This window comes from Rhinoderma darwinii, chromosome 10 (genome assembly GCF_050947455.1).
Source record: "Rhinoderma darwinii isolate aRhiDar2 chromosome 10, aRhiDar2.hap1, whole genome shotgun sequence".
NCBI lineage: Eukaryota > Metazoa > Chordata > Amphibia > Anura > Rhinodermatidae > Rhinoderma > Rhinoderma darwinii.
In genome coordinates this window covers 94,452,829-94,468,408 of record NC_134696.1, presented here as the reverse complement: position 1 = coordinate 94,468,408, position 15,580 = coordinate 94,452,829, and the positions used below count along the sequence as shown (strand labels likewise).

General features: G+C 46.5%; 1 protein-coding gene across 7 annotated transcripts in view; it reads left to right on the top strand.

The window, feature by feature from the left end:
• The window catches only part of LOC142662235 (guanylate-binding protein 2-like), a 160,195-nt gene that overhangs the window by 130,007 nt on the left and 14,608 nt on the right, over nucleotides 1-15,580 (top strand). For 4 of the 7 annotated variants that reach the window (XM_075840342.1, XM_075840343.1, XM_075840337.1 and 1 more), the window contains 2 exons: nucleotides 13,032-13,578; nucleotides 14,877-15,088. In XM_075840342.1, the coding sequence (XP_075696457.1) occupies nucleotides 14,896-15,088 (193 nt within the window). In that variant the 5' untranslated portion in view covers nucleotides 13,032-13,578; nucleotides 14,877-14,895. Of the gene's footprint in view, nucleotides 1-13,014; nucleotides 13,579-14,876; nucleotides 15,089-15,580 lie in introns of all 7 variants that reach the window. The other 3 variants (XM_075840344.1, XM_075840341.1, XM_075840338.1) reach the window with 2 other exon arrangements.

Below are 15,580 nucleotides of genomic sequence, written 5' to 3'. Positions count from 1 at the left end.
GAAAGAAGGGGCACAGACACAGAGTAATGTTCAATATAAAGCAACGTTGCTGAACAATATAAAATCTGCTGTGTTTGCGTCCCAGATAATGACCAAGATACCTTGGTGCATCGATCAACAATAGATGAAACCAACAAAGAAAAATGATCGACTGAAGCACAACAAATTGATAGCAAAAAATACAAAATTTTATTAACATGAAACCATGACAAAGGTTAAAACTGGAACAGGGAATGAGTCACTCAATAAAAAGACATCGACAACAATCATGCACTAGATGTAGATGTAACATAAATCTATACAAGCTTGTTTATTTGTTGATACAGCCAGAGAGGACAGTGTACGTGCCTGTGCGGACCTGAGGCTAATGAAGCCTAATAAATGATGGCAAGAAGAAGGTCAACAAGGGATAAAATGCATGTATGTGCTGCCTGGGTTGCCTCTATAAGAGTATATATGTGGCAATAATTATGTGCAGATACCTGATTATAGTGATTATCTGTATATGTATGATAGTCTAATATACGTCAAAGTGTGTACTACAGAATCAGTGCTACAGGTAACATACAGCAATGTGCATGAACGCACAGAGAGGTACCAGGCCAATATCAGGCAAGAAAGTCAGTGAAAGCTGTATAACATACCAGTCGACATGATGAGGATGTCTGGACCCGACGCGCGTTTCGGCAACTGCCTTCGTCCGGGGTTGCCGAAACGCCGGACGAAGGCAGTTGCCGAAACGCGCGTCGGGTCCAGACATCCTCATCATGTCGACTGGTATGTTATACAGCTTTCACTGACTTTCTTGCCTGATATTGGCCTGGTACCTCTCTGTGCGTTCATGCACATTGCTGTATGTTACCTGTAGCACTGATTCTGTAGTACACACTTTGACGTATATTAGACTATCATACATATACAGATAATCACTATAATCAGGTATCTGCACATAATTATTGCCACATATATACTCTTATAGAGGCAACCCAGGCAGCACATACATGCATTTTATCCCTTGTTGACCTTCTTCTTGCCATCATTTATTAGGCTTCATTAGCCTCAGGTCCGCACAGGCACGTACACTGTCCTCTCTGGCTGTATCAACAAATAAACAAGCTTGTATAGATTTATGTTACATCTACATCTAGTGCATGATTGTTGTCGATGTCTTTTTATTGAGTGACTCATTCCCTGTTCCAGTTTTAACCTTTGTCATGGTTTCATGTTAATAAAATTTTGTATTTTTTGCTATCAATTTGTTGTGCTTCAGTCGATCATTTTTCTTTGTTGGTTTCATACATTTCATTCAGTGGACAGCCGAAGATTCGAAAAATGTATTAGAAGTATGCGCTTCTTAATAAAAAACAAGCTGGAATAAGATGCAACAAATTTATTAAGACTGGCGTATGAAACCTCGGTCGTAAAAAATATCCCACATAATATGATGGAGCATCATCTGACCTATAGATTGCGGATCTGCTGTGGTTATTTCCTAGCCATCTTGTTCTTACCTTCTCTCTCCCGGGCTCTTCTTCCTATGACTCTTTCTACAGGAGAGCTGCAATAAAGCGCTTTATCTGTGCGACCTTTCTGAAAGCAGTATCTCCTGTACACACAGACTCCTGGGATAATTGAATGTCCATTTCTCGGGTGTAATATTCTAGTCAATATATAGATCCAGTAGATATAACCAATACAGTTCAGTTCAAAAGGGTTGCTCTCTACAATAATATGCTCCGACAACATAAATATATATATAATTCAATATAAAACAACATAGAATAGAGCACTGAGGATAAACAGTCTAAATCAAGTTACTAACACCTTCTACCCCAGCAGGACACGTGTATCTTATGAGGTTAAAGTGCCTAACAATTATATCAATGTTGGTATCGCATAATAGCCGTTCATGTCTATAAATGTCTTAAAAAAAACACATGTTCAACCTAAATATATATAAACTACTTAAATAAAGTGCCAAAAGTGGCTAGAAATGGTATTATAGGTCTGAAATAAGTGTTGGCCCAATATGCTACCTGACTAGAGTGTGTTCCAACCACACAAGGCCCCCATGCACGTTTCGCGTTATCATCTTGCATGGGGAGGCACAATTTATGGAATTTTCTTCTCAAAAAAAAAAGTTCGGTCTTAACATTTTTTAGAAAAATACTTGGGATTGGTGGGGAAAGGAGCAACAATTAAGGACAATTAAATAGGGCTGTATTGTATGACTAGGATATGCCATCACTTTCTCATCGTCGGTCGTACACCTGCTGGGACCTCCACTGATCCCCAGATAAGTCTCCTATACAGTGGCTACCGCTGTAGCAGCCTTAGCGGCTGCCATGGGGCCCGTGGCATGAGGGGGCCTGTGCCGCCATGGACCCCCCATGCCCAGAGGCTCCGCTAGCAGCCGGTATGGCTGCTACAGCGGTAGCCACGCCACATTCAATAGTGTCTGCGTCCCTCAGACGCAGATGCTATTAAACACTATGACAGAGTAGGGAGGTATATCCAGCTCTGCTATAGGCTACTATATTCAGTGGCGTAGTTCTAGGGGTCGCAATTGCGACCGGGCCCCTAAGCCCGGGTGGCCCACAGGGCCCATGTAGCCACACAGTGCTGACCGCGCTGGTCCCGCTTACTGAATGCTGGAGCAAGGAGCTGACGACTCCTTGCTCCAGCATTCACTCTGCCGTGAGCGGCTTCGCGCAGGCACACGCGATGTTGTGACGTAATCGCGCCTGTCTGTGCCGAGTCGCTCAGCACAGACCTGAGGAGAAGGATCCTTCACCCATCGTGGGAACGGGGATAGGTAAGTAATTATTTTTCTATTAGACACTATGGGGCATTATACTGGGTAGGGAAGGGGGCTGATATGTTGGCAGCTATAGGAGCATTTTACTATGAGGGGCATTATACTGTATGGGTGGCATTATACTGTGGGGACAGCTATTGGGGACATTATACTGTATGGGCGGCATTATACTGTGGGGACAGCTATGGGGGACATTATACTGTGTGAGGGGCATTATACTTTGGGGTAGCTATGGATGGCATTATACATCTGGGCGTTTTTGAATCAGCATCATCCACTTCTCTTCGTCAACACCCAGCTTCTGGCAGTGCACAGACACACAGCGTGTTCTCCAGAGATCACGCTGTGACGTCACTTCCTGCCCCAGGTCCTGCATCGTGTCGGACGAGCGAGGACACACTTCGGCACCAGGCGACAGAGGCTACAGTTCATTCAGCAGCAGCATCGGCGTTTGCAGGTAAGTCGATGTAGCCTCTGTCGCCTGGTGCCGATGTGTCCTCACTCGTCCGACACGATGCAGGACCTGGGGCAGGAAGTGACGTCACAGCGTGATCTCTCGAGAACACGCTGTGTGTCTGTGCACTGCCAGAAGCTGGGTGTTGACGAAGAGAAGTGGATGATGCTGATTCGTCAGCATCATACACTTCTATTCACAACGCCCAGCTAGTAAAACAAGTAAAAACGCCCAGATGTACACACACAATACATGCCCACTTGGACATAACTTTAAACACGCCCAGTTGTACTTAAGAAAGCCTCATTTGCATAAATATAAAAATGGTCATAACTTGGCCAAAAATGCTCGTTTTTGAAAACAAACGTTACTGTAATCTACATTGCAGCGCCGACCTGCTGCAATAGGAGATAGGGGTTGCCAAATCTGGTGACAGAGCCTCTTTAATACAGTTTTCCTAGATCTGAGCTATAGACATGGAGTGCTTCTGGTCCAACACTTCCAGTCAGGGAACTGCAGCACCAGATTGTATATGCTGTTGAGTGCATATATACATGTCGGGGGGCTGCAGTGCCTGTGTTTCTGCAATTTAGATAGCCACACAGCCCCCCCCTTGTAGATAGTCACACAGCTCTTGAGGCACTAAATCAAATAGAGAAAGTGCCTGGGACTGTATGTGATAGGGGGAAAGAAGGGGGGGGGAAGTGCGGGAAAAATCAGGAGCAGGGATTGGTGGGACAAGAGGATAGAGGAGGGGTTAGGAGCAGATAAATAGTTGAGGTCAAGGGCAGTTCACCATCTTACCTGCTGGAGCTGCAAACGTCAGACGTCTGGTCCTGTGAGAGATCTGCCTCTGCGGTCCAGGGCGTTTTCCGGAGTGCAGATGGCGGATGAGCTGATGAGGCAGGTGGCACAGCGGGTTGCAACGGAGGGTACAAGCTGGTTGGAGGTGTTCCTGGCAGGGGATCGCAGGCAGGAGGTGTTACCTGCGGCGGTCGTCGGTGTCAGCAGCGGTGGAGTCCCGTCGGCGTCAGCAGTTAGAGGTAGGCCGCGCCGGGTTTCTCGGCCTCCTCCCCGTTTGAGCCTCAGCCCACCTTCAGCCACCCAGAGGCGGGCCGGCACCGATCGCTCTTCAGGAGCGGGACGGAGGCACCGTCGCCTGCTCTCCCCTTCACCCGGTCCTGACGTCGTGCCACCCACTCCCCTGGCTGGGGGAGCTTCTGCAGTTCTCCCCATCCGGGCTGCAGGCAGTGCAAGGCCGCAAGCAGCCGCAGAAGCCGGGGCCGTTATTAGTGCACCGCTGGTTCTTCTTCCCGGCCCGACAGCTTTCTCCCTCTCACAGCAGGCCATGGTTGAGAGGGGAGCTGGAGGGGGAGGTCTCAGGAGAGCAGAGACGCAGGCCTCAGGCACCAGCAGGTTAGGTGTGCAGTTGCTGCCACCTGCTGGTGGTTCTGGAAATGACACAGAGCTGGGGAGAGAGCTGGTGAGTGGCCTGTGGTTACCAGGCACAGGCACTGTGAATGAGAGGAGTTCGCTGGGTGGATTGTCGTGCGGTAGCAGTGATCTGTTGCCGTGCGGGCAGTCTGCGGAGCAACGTGATTTGCCAGTTTCTCTTTCAGAGTTTTCTCTTCCAGGTGCGGTGTCGGCGAGACGCAGACGGCTAAGGAGACGGCATGGGAGAGGACATCGGCGTGGTGGTCACGGGCGTCCACGCCATCAGGTTGAGAGACGTCGCCGTTCCCGGAGTAGGAGTGTGTCTTCCAGTACAGCATCTTCTTCTCCGTCCCAGTCGTCGTCGGGAGCCAGTACACCCAGCCGCACGGGAACGAGATACACGAGGAGTCGTCGCCGGGAGCACAGGGATCGTCATTCGTCTTCGCTGGTTCCAGTTCCAGAAGTCGCCTCAGCCTTTCCACCTGGTGGGGATCTGTCTGTGGTTCCGGTGTCTGGGAGAGTTGATGCACCCTCGGAAGTGACGAGGACGCCCTTCTCCGGTGAGTCTCCATGTGGGAACGCATGGCTACCTATGGGTGATTTATCTGCTATTGATTTAGTTTCTGCATTAAAAAGCTTGTTGGATGGTTTGTGTACAAAAGGCGGAGCTTCGGTTCCGTTGGTTTCGCCAGGGGGGGCTCAGCCTCCGCCTGAGCGGGCGGCCAGTACGTCTGGCTTAACATTCCGTGATTCACTGTTTTGTGGTGTTGCTCCTTTAAAAAAAACAAAAAAAAAAACACATGACTTTCTGGATGCTTGGTCCTTGGTGTCGGTCGATCATGTGACGATAGATAAGGAGCGTGTTTTCGAAAGAGGTTCGGAGAAAAAGGTAAAAGTTGCGAAAACTTTTGGCAATTGGCTCCAGGGTTTTTCTACCTTGGCTCATGTCATTTGTCAACGTTTTCCGGAAAAAGGGGCCGAACTGTTTGTGTATGTAGACACTATATTCAGTGCCCACAAATTGCACGGAGGTGCAGCTTGGTGGAGATATGACGAGGAATTTTGCCGTCGGTTGGCTTTGACGCCTGACATTGGTTGGGCGTCAAAGGCGACGGATGTGTGGTTACAGCTAATTTTGGCTCAAAAGCAGGCTTGGCCCTTTTTAGGCAGGAGCCGCAGTTTCGGGTTCAGCACCCGGTATTGCGGCGCAGCGCCCAACAGGAGCATGTTGCTCTACAATGAGGGACATTGCAGGTTCTATTCTTCCTGCAAGTTTCGTCATGAGTGCTCCATCTGCGGGGGTGCCCAGTTCGGGAGAACTCCGGTGAGCGCTCTCGCGATGGAGCCGTGGCTCGCCAGGTATCCCAAGAGACAGGAAGCAGACCTGTTAGGTCGGGGCTTCAGTGAAGGTTTTTTCATTCCGCATGTTTTTTCTTCGGTTTCGATGTCAGATAATTTAAAAACGGTGAAAGAAAACATGTGTTTGGCACGGGAAAAAGTGCTGAATGAAGTGTCTTTAGGCAGGATGGCGGGCCCCTTTGGGGAGCCACCTTATACGAATTTACGGGTTTCTCCTCTTGGCTTGGTCCCCAAAAAGGAACCGGGGAAGTTTAGGTTGATTCATCACCTTTCCTTCCCTCGTGGGGATTCGGTCAACGATGGGATCTCCAGAGATGAGGCTGCAGTGTCTTACACGTCTTTTGATGTGGATGTGCGGTTGGTACGGGAGGCAGGCGTAGGTGCCTTGCTTGCTAAATCGGACATAGAGTCAGCTTTTCGTTTGTTGCCTGTGGATCCTGCCTGTTTCCATTTGTTGGGATGTCGTTTAGATGAGCAGTTTTTTGTAGACATGTGTTTGCCTATGGGTTGTGCTATCTCATGTTACTATTTTGAAGTTTTTGGTTCGTTTTTGGAATGGACAGTTCGTTTCAAGACAGGTATTTCTTCAGCCATTCATTATTTAGACGACTTTTTATTTGTAGGTCCAAGTGATTCAGGAATATGTGGTTATTTGCTGAAAACCTTTCAAGTTTTAATGTCTGAATTTGGTGTCCCGATAGCGGAGGACAAGACGGTCCACGATTTTGTCGTTTCTGGGTATTGAAATTGATACGCAAGAGATGGTTTTCAAATTACCTGACGACAAGCTTGCGCGTTTGCTTTCTACCATTGACGAATTTGTTTTATCAAAAAAGGTTACCCTGAAGCATCTTCAGTCACTGTTAGGGTTGCTGGTTTTTGCTTGCAGGATCGTTCCCATGGGTCGTGTTTTCTCTAGACGCCTATCATTGGCGACTAGGGGTATTTCGCGGTCACATCATTTCATTCGTGTCACTAGGCAAATGAAAGGTGATTTGCGTGTGTGGCAGACTTTTTTGCGATCTTTTAATGGTAGGGCGATTTGTCAGTCTGAGGAGGTTTCCAGTTTTGAGTTACAGCTGTTCACAGATGCTGCTGGCAGTGTTGGTTTCGGTGCGGTTTTTGGAGCGTAGTGGTGTTTTGCACGTTGGCCTGTGGGCTGGAGTAGTATGGGGCTAACATTGAATTTGACACTTTTAGAACTCTTTCCCATTGTGGTTGCAGTAGAATTGTGGGGTTCAAAGATGTTGAATAGTCGCATACGTTTTTGGACGGACAATATGGCAGTGGTGCAGGCTGTTAACAATTTGTCTTCTGGATCATTGCCGGTTTTGGCGTTACTTAGGCATCTAGTTCTACGTTGCAGGCAATGGAACATTTGGTTTCGGGCCACACATGTGCCGGGTGTTGAGAATAAAATCGCAGATGCCTTATCTCGTTTGCAGATGGGGGTCTTTCGGGAGCTTCACCCGGGAGCACGGCTGGAAGGGGAGCGTTGCCCGGATCACTTATGGGCCCTGGTCGAGGGGAACTTGCCCCGCTAGTTCAAGGTTCTGTGGTACCAGGTACATGGCGGAGCCATAATAAGTCTTGGGCGGAGTGGTTGGAATTATCTGGCGTGGTTTTTTCCTACAAATGATGAGCAGCATTATGAGGTTACGTTGGAGTATTTGTCTCGGATGCGTACTAATGGTTCTTCGGTGTACACGGTTTCAAAAGGTTTGACTGGTATTGCGTTTATGCTGAAGTTGTGGGGTTGTACTGATGTGACTAAAATTTTGTTATTAGACAGGCATTGAAGGGGTGGAAGAAGGAGCATATTGTGAAGGATGCTAGGAGGCCCATTACGTATGCTTTATTACTAAGGATTCTGACGGTTGTTCCGGCAGTTTGCTTTGATCCTTATGGGTCTGTTTTGCTGCGTACTGCTTTTTCTTTGGCCTTTTTCGCAGCATTGCGGGTGAGCGAATTGGTGTCACCGAGTGCAAAGCGGTTTGGGGGTCTTCTGTTTGCGGATGTTTTATTGGAGGAAAAAGTGGTTCGGGTATGTGTGAGATGGTCCAAGACTGATCAGATGGGCGTTGGTGTTTGGTTGTGTGTGAATTCATTGGGTGTGAATTCTGTCCAGTTCGTTTGGTGCGTGAGTTTTTGTCTTTTCGAGCTGATGGGATTCCTTTCTTGATACATTCTAATTCTTTGCCGCTTACTCGATTTCAATTTGGAGCCGTTCTTAAGTCTTGTTTGGAGCATTTGGGCGTTGATCCTTCTGAGTTCGGGACTCATTCGTTTAGAATAGGGGCAGCCACGGAGGCTAATGCTTTAAGGTATGGGGGAGGAAGATATTAAACGTCTGGGTAGGTGGAGTTCAACTTGTTATAGGTCCTATGTGCGTCCGGATCTGGTGTTGGTTTGATATGGATAATTGGTCATTCTTTTATTTTCTGGGTAGCTCGTCGGGCTGAGTATCGGCCTTTAGGCCTCAGTCTTGGGGTGTCATCGGCCGAGGTGCACTGGAAAGGTATCAGAGGGCTGAGGTGGGTTCAGCTGTTGCCGTTAATAGTTGAAGTTAGTCGGGAATGCCGCGGTCCAATTGTGCTCGTTATACATGTTGGGGGAAATGATTTGGGGAATGTGAAATTGTCTGAGTTGATGTCCCTTATCAAGGCTGATTTGGGTCATTTCAAACAGCTTTTTTCTGATTGTGTGATTGTTTGGTCCGAGGTGATTGCACGAACTCATTGGCGAGGAGCTAGAAGTGCTGTGGCCATCGAGCGGTCAAGACGGCTGTTGAATGTTCGTATTTCCAGGTTTGTTCGTTCCACTGGGGGGGTAGCAATTCGTCATTTGATGTTGGAAGGTGACAATGGGGACTTATTGTTATCTGACGGTGTTCATTTAAATGACATTGGGATCAACATGCTGTCGGGTCTGCAAGATGGAGTGGAGGCTGGTTTGGCATTATGTGGTGGGGGTGGTCGGAGTACCGCGTAGGTGTTCGCGGTATCATCCTTGGCGGAGATAGGCTCTGAAGAGTAAAATCCGGAGAAGAACCTACATGCGCGCCGCTTCACAGTGGGCGGCATCACAGGAGATGTGAATAAATTAAGTGGTTACTTCAGGGCCATGTGATACAAAAATGTTTGGTTGTGTTAAATAAAGCTGTGGCCATTCCCACATTCTCCAAGAAACAGGTTTCGTTGCTTTATTGGTTTATTAAATTGGTAATGATGCATCAGCGACACTTAATATGGGGATAACATTAGTACATGCAGTCTTGAGGCACTAAATCAAATAGAGAAAGTGCCTGGGACTGTATGTGATAGGGGGAAAGAAGGGGGGGAAAGTGCGGGAAAAATCAGGAGCAGGGATTGGTGGGACAAGGGGATAGAGGAGGGGTTAGGAGCAGATAAATAGTTGAGGTCAAGGGCAGTTCACCATCTTACCTGCTGGAGCTGCAAACGTCCCTCCCGCCCTCCCTCTTTAGGTAAAATTTGGGTGTGTAGTTATGGTGTTTCTCTGTCTTTTAATTTCTTTGCTTTTCTTTGCCGTGTCTCTTATGGCTCGTCAGCTTCTTGCCTTTTTTTCTTTGCGTAGGCGTGTTTCTGTGGTTTTTCTTTGTTTTTTCAGATATCACAGCAGGCGGAGATAGGCTCTGAAGAGTAAAATCCGGAGAAGAACCTACATGCGCGCCGCTTCACAGTGGGCGGCATCCCAGGAGATGTGAATAAAATAAGTGGTTACTTCAGGGCCATGTGATACAAAAATGTTTGGTTGTGTTAAATAAAGCTGTGGCCATTCCCACATTCTCCAAGAAACAGGTTTCGTTGCTTTATTTGTTTATTAAATTGGGTAATGATGCATCAGCGACACTTAATATGGGGATAACATTAGTACATGCAGTCCCTCTTGTAGATAGCCACACAGTCCCCCCTTGTAGATAGATACACAGCCCCTCATTGTAGATAGTCACACAGCTCCCCCTTGTAGATAGCCACACAGCTCCCCCTTGAATATAGCGCCACACAGCTCCCCCTTGTAGATAGTGTCATACAGCTCCCCCTTGTAGATAGCGCCATACACAACCCCCCTTGTAGATAGCCACACACAGCTCCACCTTGTAGATAGCTACACACAGCTCCCCCCTTGTAGATAGTGCCCCCCTATAGCCGCACAGCCTTCTCCCCCTTCCCTTGTACTTATTGGGGAGAGCGGTAGCCTATCGCTACCACTCTCCACTCTGCCTGACACCACTCACCGTCAGGAGAAGGAGGTGGTCATGAATCGAAGCGGTGCCGCGGAGGATCTCTTTTGACTGGGGTCGGTGACGGCACAGGACTGGACCAGTCCAGTCACCTGACCTCATGTCAGGTGACTGCAATGGTCCGCTCCAGGCACCGACCTCACTTGGCAGCGGCCGGCCTACATATTACTATTCCTTTGCACTGCGCATGTACATTTTGGCACATGCGCAGTGCAAAGTCCCAGGAGACTGCAGAAAAATCCCGGACGGTGCTTTTTTCTGCTGGACACTACGGACGGCAGAAAAAAACACCCATTTTTGCGGACTGTCCATAAATTTATGTACGTTTGGCAACCCTGATCACCAAACACAATGGCAAGCGTCGGATGGAGGGGTATAAAGCCACTGCCACTGGACTCTGGAGCAGGGAAAACATGTTCTGTGGAGTGGCAATTCTCTATCTAGCATCTGATGGATGAGTCTGGGTTTGGTGAATGACAGGAGAACGTTAACTGCCTGACTGCATTGTGCCAGGATTGTTTTCCAGGGGTCGGCCTAGGGTCCTTAGTTCCAGTGAAGGGTAATCTTAAAGCCTTATGCACATGACCGTATGTGTTGGACCGGTACCGTCCGTGATCCGTGGAAACATAGGACACATCCTATCTTTCCATGGATCGAAAAATCAGGTCCATTGTCACGGAACCCATTCACCAGCTAAAATGGGTCCGGGAAAACTATCGGGTGCTACTCGGATGCCTTGAGAAACGGCCCAAGTGGCACTCGGTGTTGTGCAACGGGAATTCAAAAATTTAGCATACCAAGACATTTTTAACAATTGTAGCTTCCAACTTCCAGCAGGTTAACCCCTCAATAGCGACTGTGACATCTAAGTTGTTTGACAGAGGGAGGGAGCTCCCTCTGTCACCCCATAGGAAACACACGCAACGCGATCGCGGGGGGTCGATGGGTTACCATGGCAGCCGGGGACCTAACAAAGGTCCCCAGGTCTGCCATCAGTAACTGCCTATTAGGTCACGCCAGGGGCGTGGCTTGATAGATTACCTGTCAGTTTTGATGCTGACTCTCAATAATGCTTTGGTATGTATCTGCAATCAGAAGATCACATTGTGAAGTCCCCTAGTGGGCCAAAAATAAAAAAAATGAAAACAGTTAAATAAAGTTTATTTAAAAATGAAAAAAAAATGACAGAAAAAATAAAACCGCTTTTTTGCATAAAAAGTGGTTTTATTTAGTAAAAGTGTACAAAATAAAATAAAAATACACTTATATAGTATTGCCGCGACTATAACGACTTGAACAATAAAGTTAACACATTAAATAAACTTCCGGGTGAGCGGCGTACAAAAAACAGCAAAATTCCTTTTTCTATTTTTATCTCCACAAAAAAAATGAAATAAAAGTTTATCAATAAATCCCATTTACCACAAAAGGGTTTTCATTTTTCAAATATAGTAAAACATAAAAAACCTGTACATATTTGGTATCGCTGTAATCGTACCGACCCGTAGAATAAAAGTAACATAATATTTACATCGCATAGTAAACAACGTAAATTTAAAACCCCAATAACTATTCTGGAATAGCTGTTTTTTTTTTCAATTTCTTTCCGATAACAAGTTAATCAATATATTATTTGCACCCAAAAATAGTGCAATGGAAAAAATTCCTCGTCCCGCAATATACAACCGCTCACAACAACGGCTATGATGATGGGAAAATAAAAAAGTTCCGACTCTTGGAATGCGACGGTGGAAAAAAATGAAAAATAATGCTTGGTCATTAAGGTCAAAATAGGCCTGGCCGTTAAGGAGTTAAAAATGATGTCTCCGCTGTTGTAGAGGATTCATAATTATTTGGCCAGCAGGTGGCAGCATCAGACAGTGCCTCATGCAAATATACAGGAGCAGAGGATAGCCTTTAGGAAAGGGTGGGAATGTGGCTGTCCCGGCATCGGGGGCATATGACTGAGCTGTCACTGTATATAGGAGGCATTAATCAAACCCCTAAATAATTCAGACCCCATACACTTAAAATAGAAAACACACCTCAATATTAATCAAATCCCAGAACGGACTAGAAAAAAATAAACTCCCTTATTTTATTACCTCTCCTCGCTCCCTGGTTTTCTTCTCTTCCATGCCCTTTACACAGGGTCCTTACACCAGCCAGTGTCAAGACGTTGTACCCTACCCTGAAAGGCCTGATGTGGCAGGTGGGACCCCTGGAGTATGGTGCTCTGTCATACCTTCGACCCCTATAGTTACGCCACCATATGCATTGCTGGCTCCTAGACTTGGCTTAAGATTTATCCAGCCCTGCCCTAGAAAGATTTGTCATTGAGGAGTCTGGCAAAGCCGGGTGGCAACTGGCATTGGGCAATATCAGAAGTAATGCAATCTACAATAAGGCCCCATGCACACGACCGTAAAAAAAAACTTACGGACCCATCCGGATCTATTGGCCGCAGACACCTTTCCGTAGTGCTACGGATAGGTCTCCGTGCCGTCGGACTTTTTGGATTTCACGGGCCATGATTACGGGCATGGCCGTGTGCATGAGGCCTAACATTGTGTAAAATTTCCATTGTGATGAAACCGTGAATTTAGGAACTTTTTCTTTTGACCAATTAATTCTTACAATCGTCATTCTGAGTCACCATCTCATGAATTCACTTTCACTTTCACTTAGAATTATTTCTATAAAAGGCAAATAATTGTAACTGGAGGAACAAACAGACGGTCGGAATCTGGAGAGAGAACTGTAGAAGACTGAGGAGAGAACTAGAAGTCTAAAGAGAGAACTGTAGAAGATTGCAGACGACTGAAGAGAGAACTGTAGAAGACTGCAGACGACTGAAGAGAGAACTGTAGAAGACTGCAGACGACTGAAGAGAGAACTGTAGAAGACTGCAGACGACTGAAGAGAGGACTGTAGAAGACTGCAGACGACTGAAGAGAGAACTGTAGAAGACTGCAGACGACTGAAGAGAGAACTGTAGAAGACTGCAGACGACTGAAGAGAGGACTGTAGAAGACTGCAGACGACTGAAGAGAGAACTGTAGAAGACTGCAGACGACTGAAGAGAGAACTGTAGAAGACTGCAGACGACTGAAGAGAGAACTGTAGAAGACTGCAGACGACTGAAGAGAGGACTGTAGAAGACTGCAGACGACAGAAGAGAGGACTGAAGAGAGAACTGTAGGAGTCTGGAGAGAGAGCTGCAGGAGACGGAGGAGAGAACTGTGCTGCTTGGTAAGGGACAATATAAAGGACAATGCATACAGTCCATCCCACCTCAGTCTACTCTAAACGTGATAACTGTAGAATTATTTGGATACTATATATCGCACTGTTATTTGATTGTTTGGTATTATCATGTAGGTATTATCCATATTATGGGGGCACCGTGTGGTATTTAACCCCTTCCCACCCTGCACCATAATTGTATAGCACTGGCAGTTGCGCTTTATTGCATAGCGCTGTATAATTAACCGGGGGATGGGGTTGTGAATTGATGGCCATTCAATCGGCATTACAATCGTCAGGGCTAAAGGCCCTTTTACATGGCCTAATGATCGAGCAAGCGAGCGTTCATCGGCTTATTAGCTAATTTATGCGGCCAATAAAATGGTCACTAGCCGGCATGATGGAAATGTATGGGGATGAGTGATTGTAGTAAGGAGCGCTCGTCCCCTTACATAGCTACTTGTGAAAGGAGCAAACAAGTGCCGATCAACGAGCTGTCTCGTTGATCGGTGCTGGTTTTCACGGCCCATATCAGGCCATGTAGAAGGACCCTCACTGTTTTATAGTGACAGCCCTAGCCCTAACCAAGGCCTCCATGGCTGTCCTGAGATAATGCCTTAAATGGGTCATCCAGAGAAACACAATTGAAGGCCTATCCTCAGGATAGGCCATCAATATCTTATCGGTGAGGGTCCGATTCCTCTGTATAGAAGAGCGGGCAGTGCTCATGCAAGCGCTGCTTCCCCTTCATTCTTTTCACTGCTTCATACTGTCAAATGCAAACAAAACGGCAAACCTCCACCGATCAGATATTGATGCCCTATCCTGGGATATCCTGAGGGTAGGCCTTTAATTTTATCTCTCTGGGTAACCCCTTTTAACAAGTGCCTGATCAATCTCAATGCACAGGCTATAAAGTATTGAAATAGATACAAAGATAATCAAAAGTAAAATGACTATAGTGGTATAGCGACCAATAGAACAAACAAAGCTGCAGTGTAAAGCATGGGGGTGGAATATAACCGAAACCTAGGCCTCTAGTGAGATAGGAGTTGGAGTTCAGACTACCTAGAACTCTTTATAGACTATGCAGCCGAGCTGCAGTCACTCATCATGGCAGTGTTCCAATGCAGCAGAGCTGGAAAGCAGCCAATAGTGTGAGGTTCTGTCATTGAAAGGAAGGATAGTACCTCATGCCATGCTATTCTTCCTGTCAAATCTTCCGCCACTGATGAAGGCTCTAATGCCAGTGTGAACCTAACCTTATATATATCATATGTTTCTCTCTTATGTGGCTCTTACAGAAAAAGAACACTACTGACAATGCCTCCGGTGCTTTCTATGCCGCAACCTGTCTGCCTGATAGAGAATGTTGATGGGGATAAACTGGTCATCAATAAAGAAGCTGAAAAAATCCTTCTGGAAATCTCGCAGCCGGTTGTGGTTATTGCAATCGTAGGAAAATACCGGACGGGAAAATCTTATCTGATGAACAAACTGGCTGGGAGCAAAACGGGTGAGTTATAAATATCAAGCCGAAAACATGTCACTTCTGAATTTGTGTATGGAAACATTTTCTGTGAACTACTGGAGAATGAGAGTTATATAAGGAATTTTTGCAATGAAAATTGCGACTTTTGGGCATTTTACGTTGATTTAGCATCTTTGAAAAAAAAAAAAAAAAAGTGCGCAGCTTCACAAAAGAGGCGGCTTGACAACTTTACTATAGTGAACGCCAGAAAACGCGTAGATTATAGCAGATATCACTCTATGGGGCATAGCAAGGTAGAGACCCGTGTCGGGCCCCATACCTTGCCCCCTTAAATCAAACAACCCCCCCATCAGACTCCCCCCCCCCCTTTCCACAGCAGGCCGCAGCTCATACAAGGTGCAACGCCATTCTTTCTATGAGTTACTTAGCAAATATCACGTTCATTTCAGGATATGACTTTGAAAAACAGGATATTACAATGCCATGTCTTTTTTTCTCAGAAGCATTTTTGCAAAT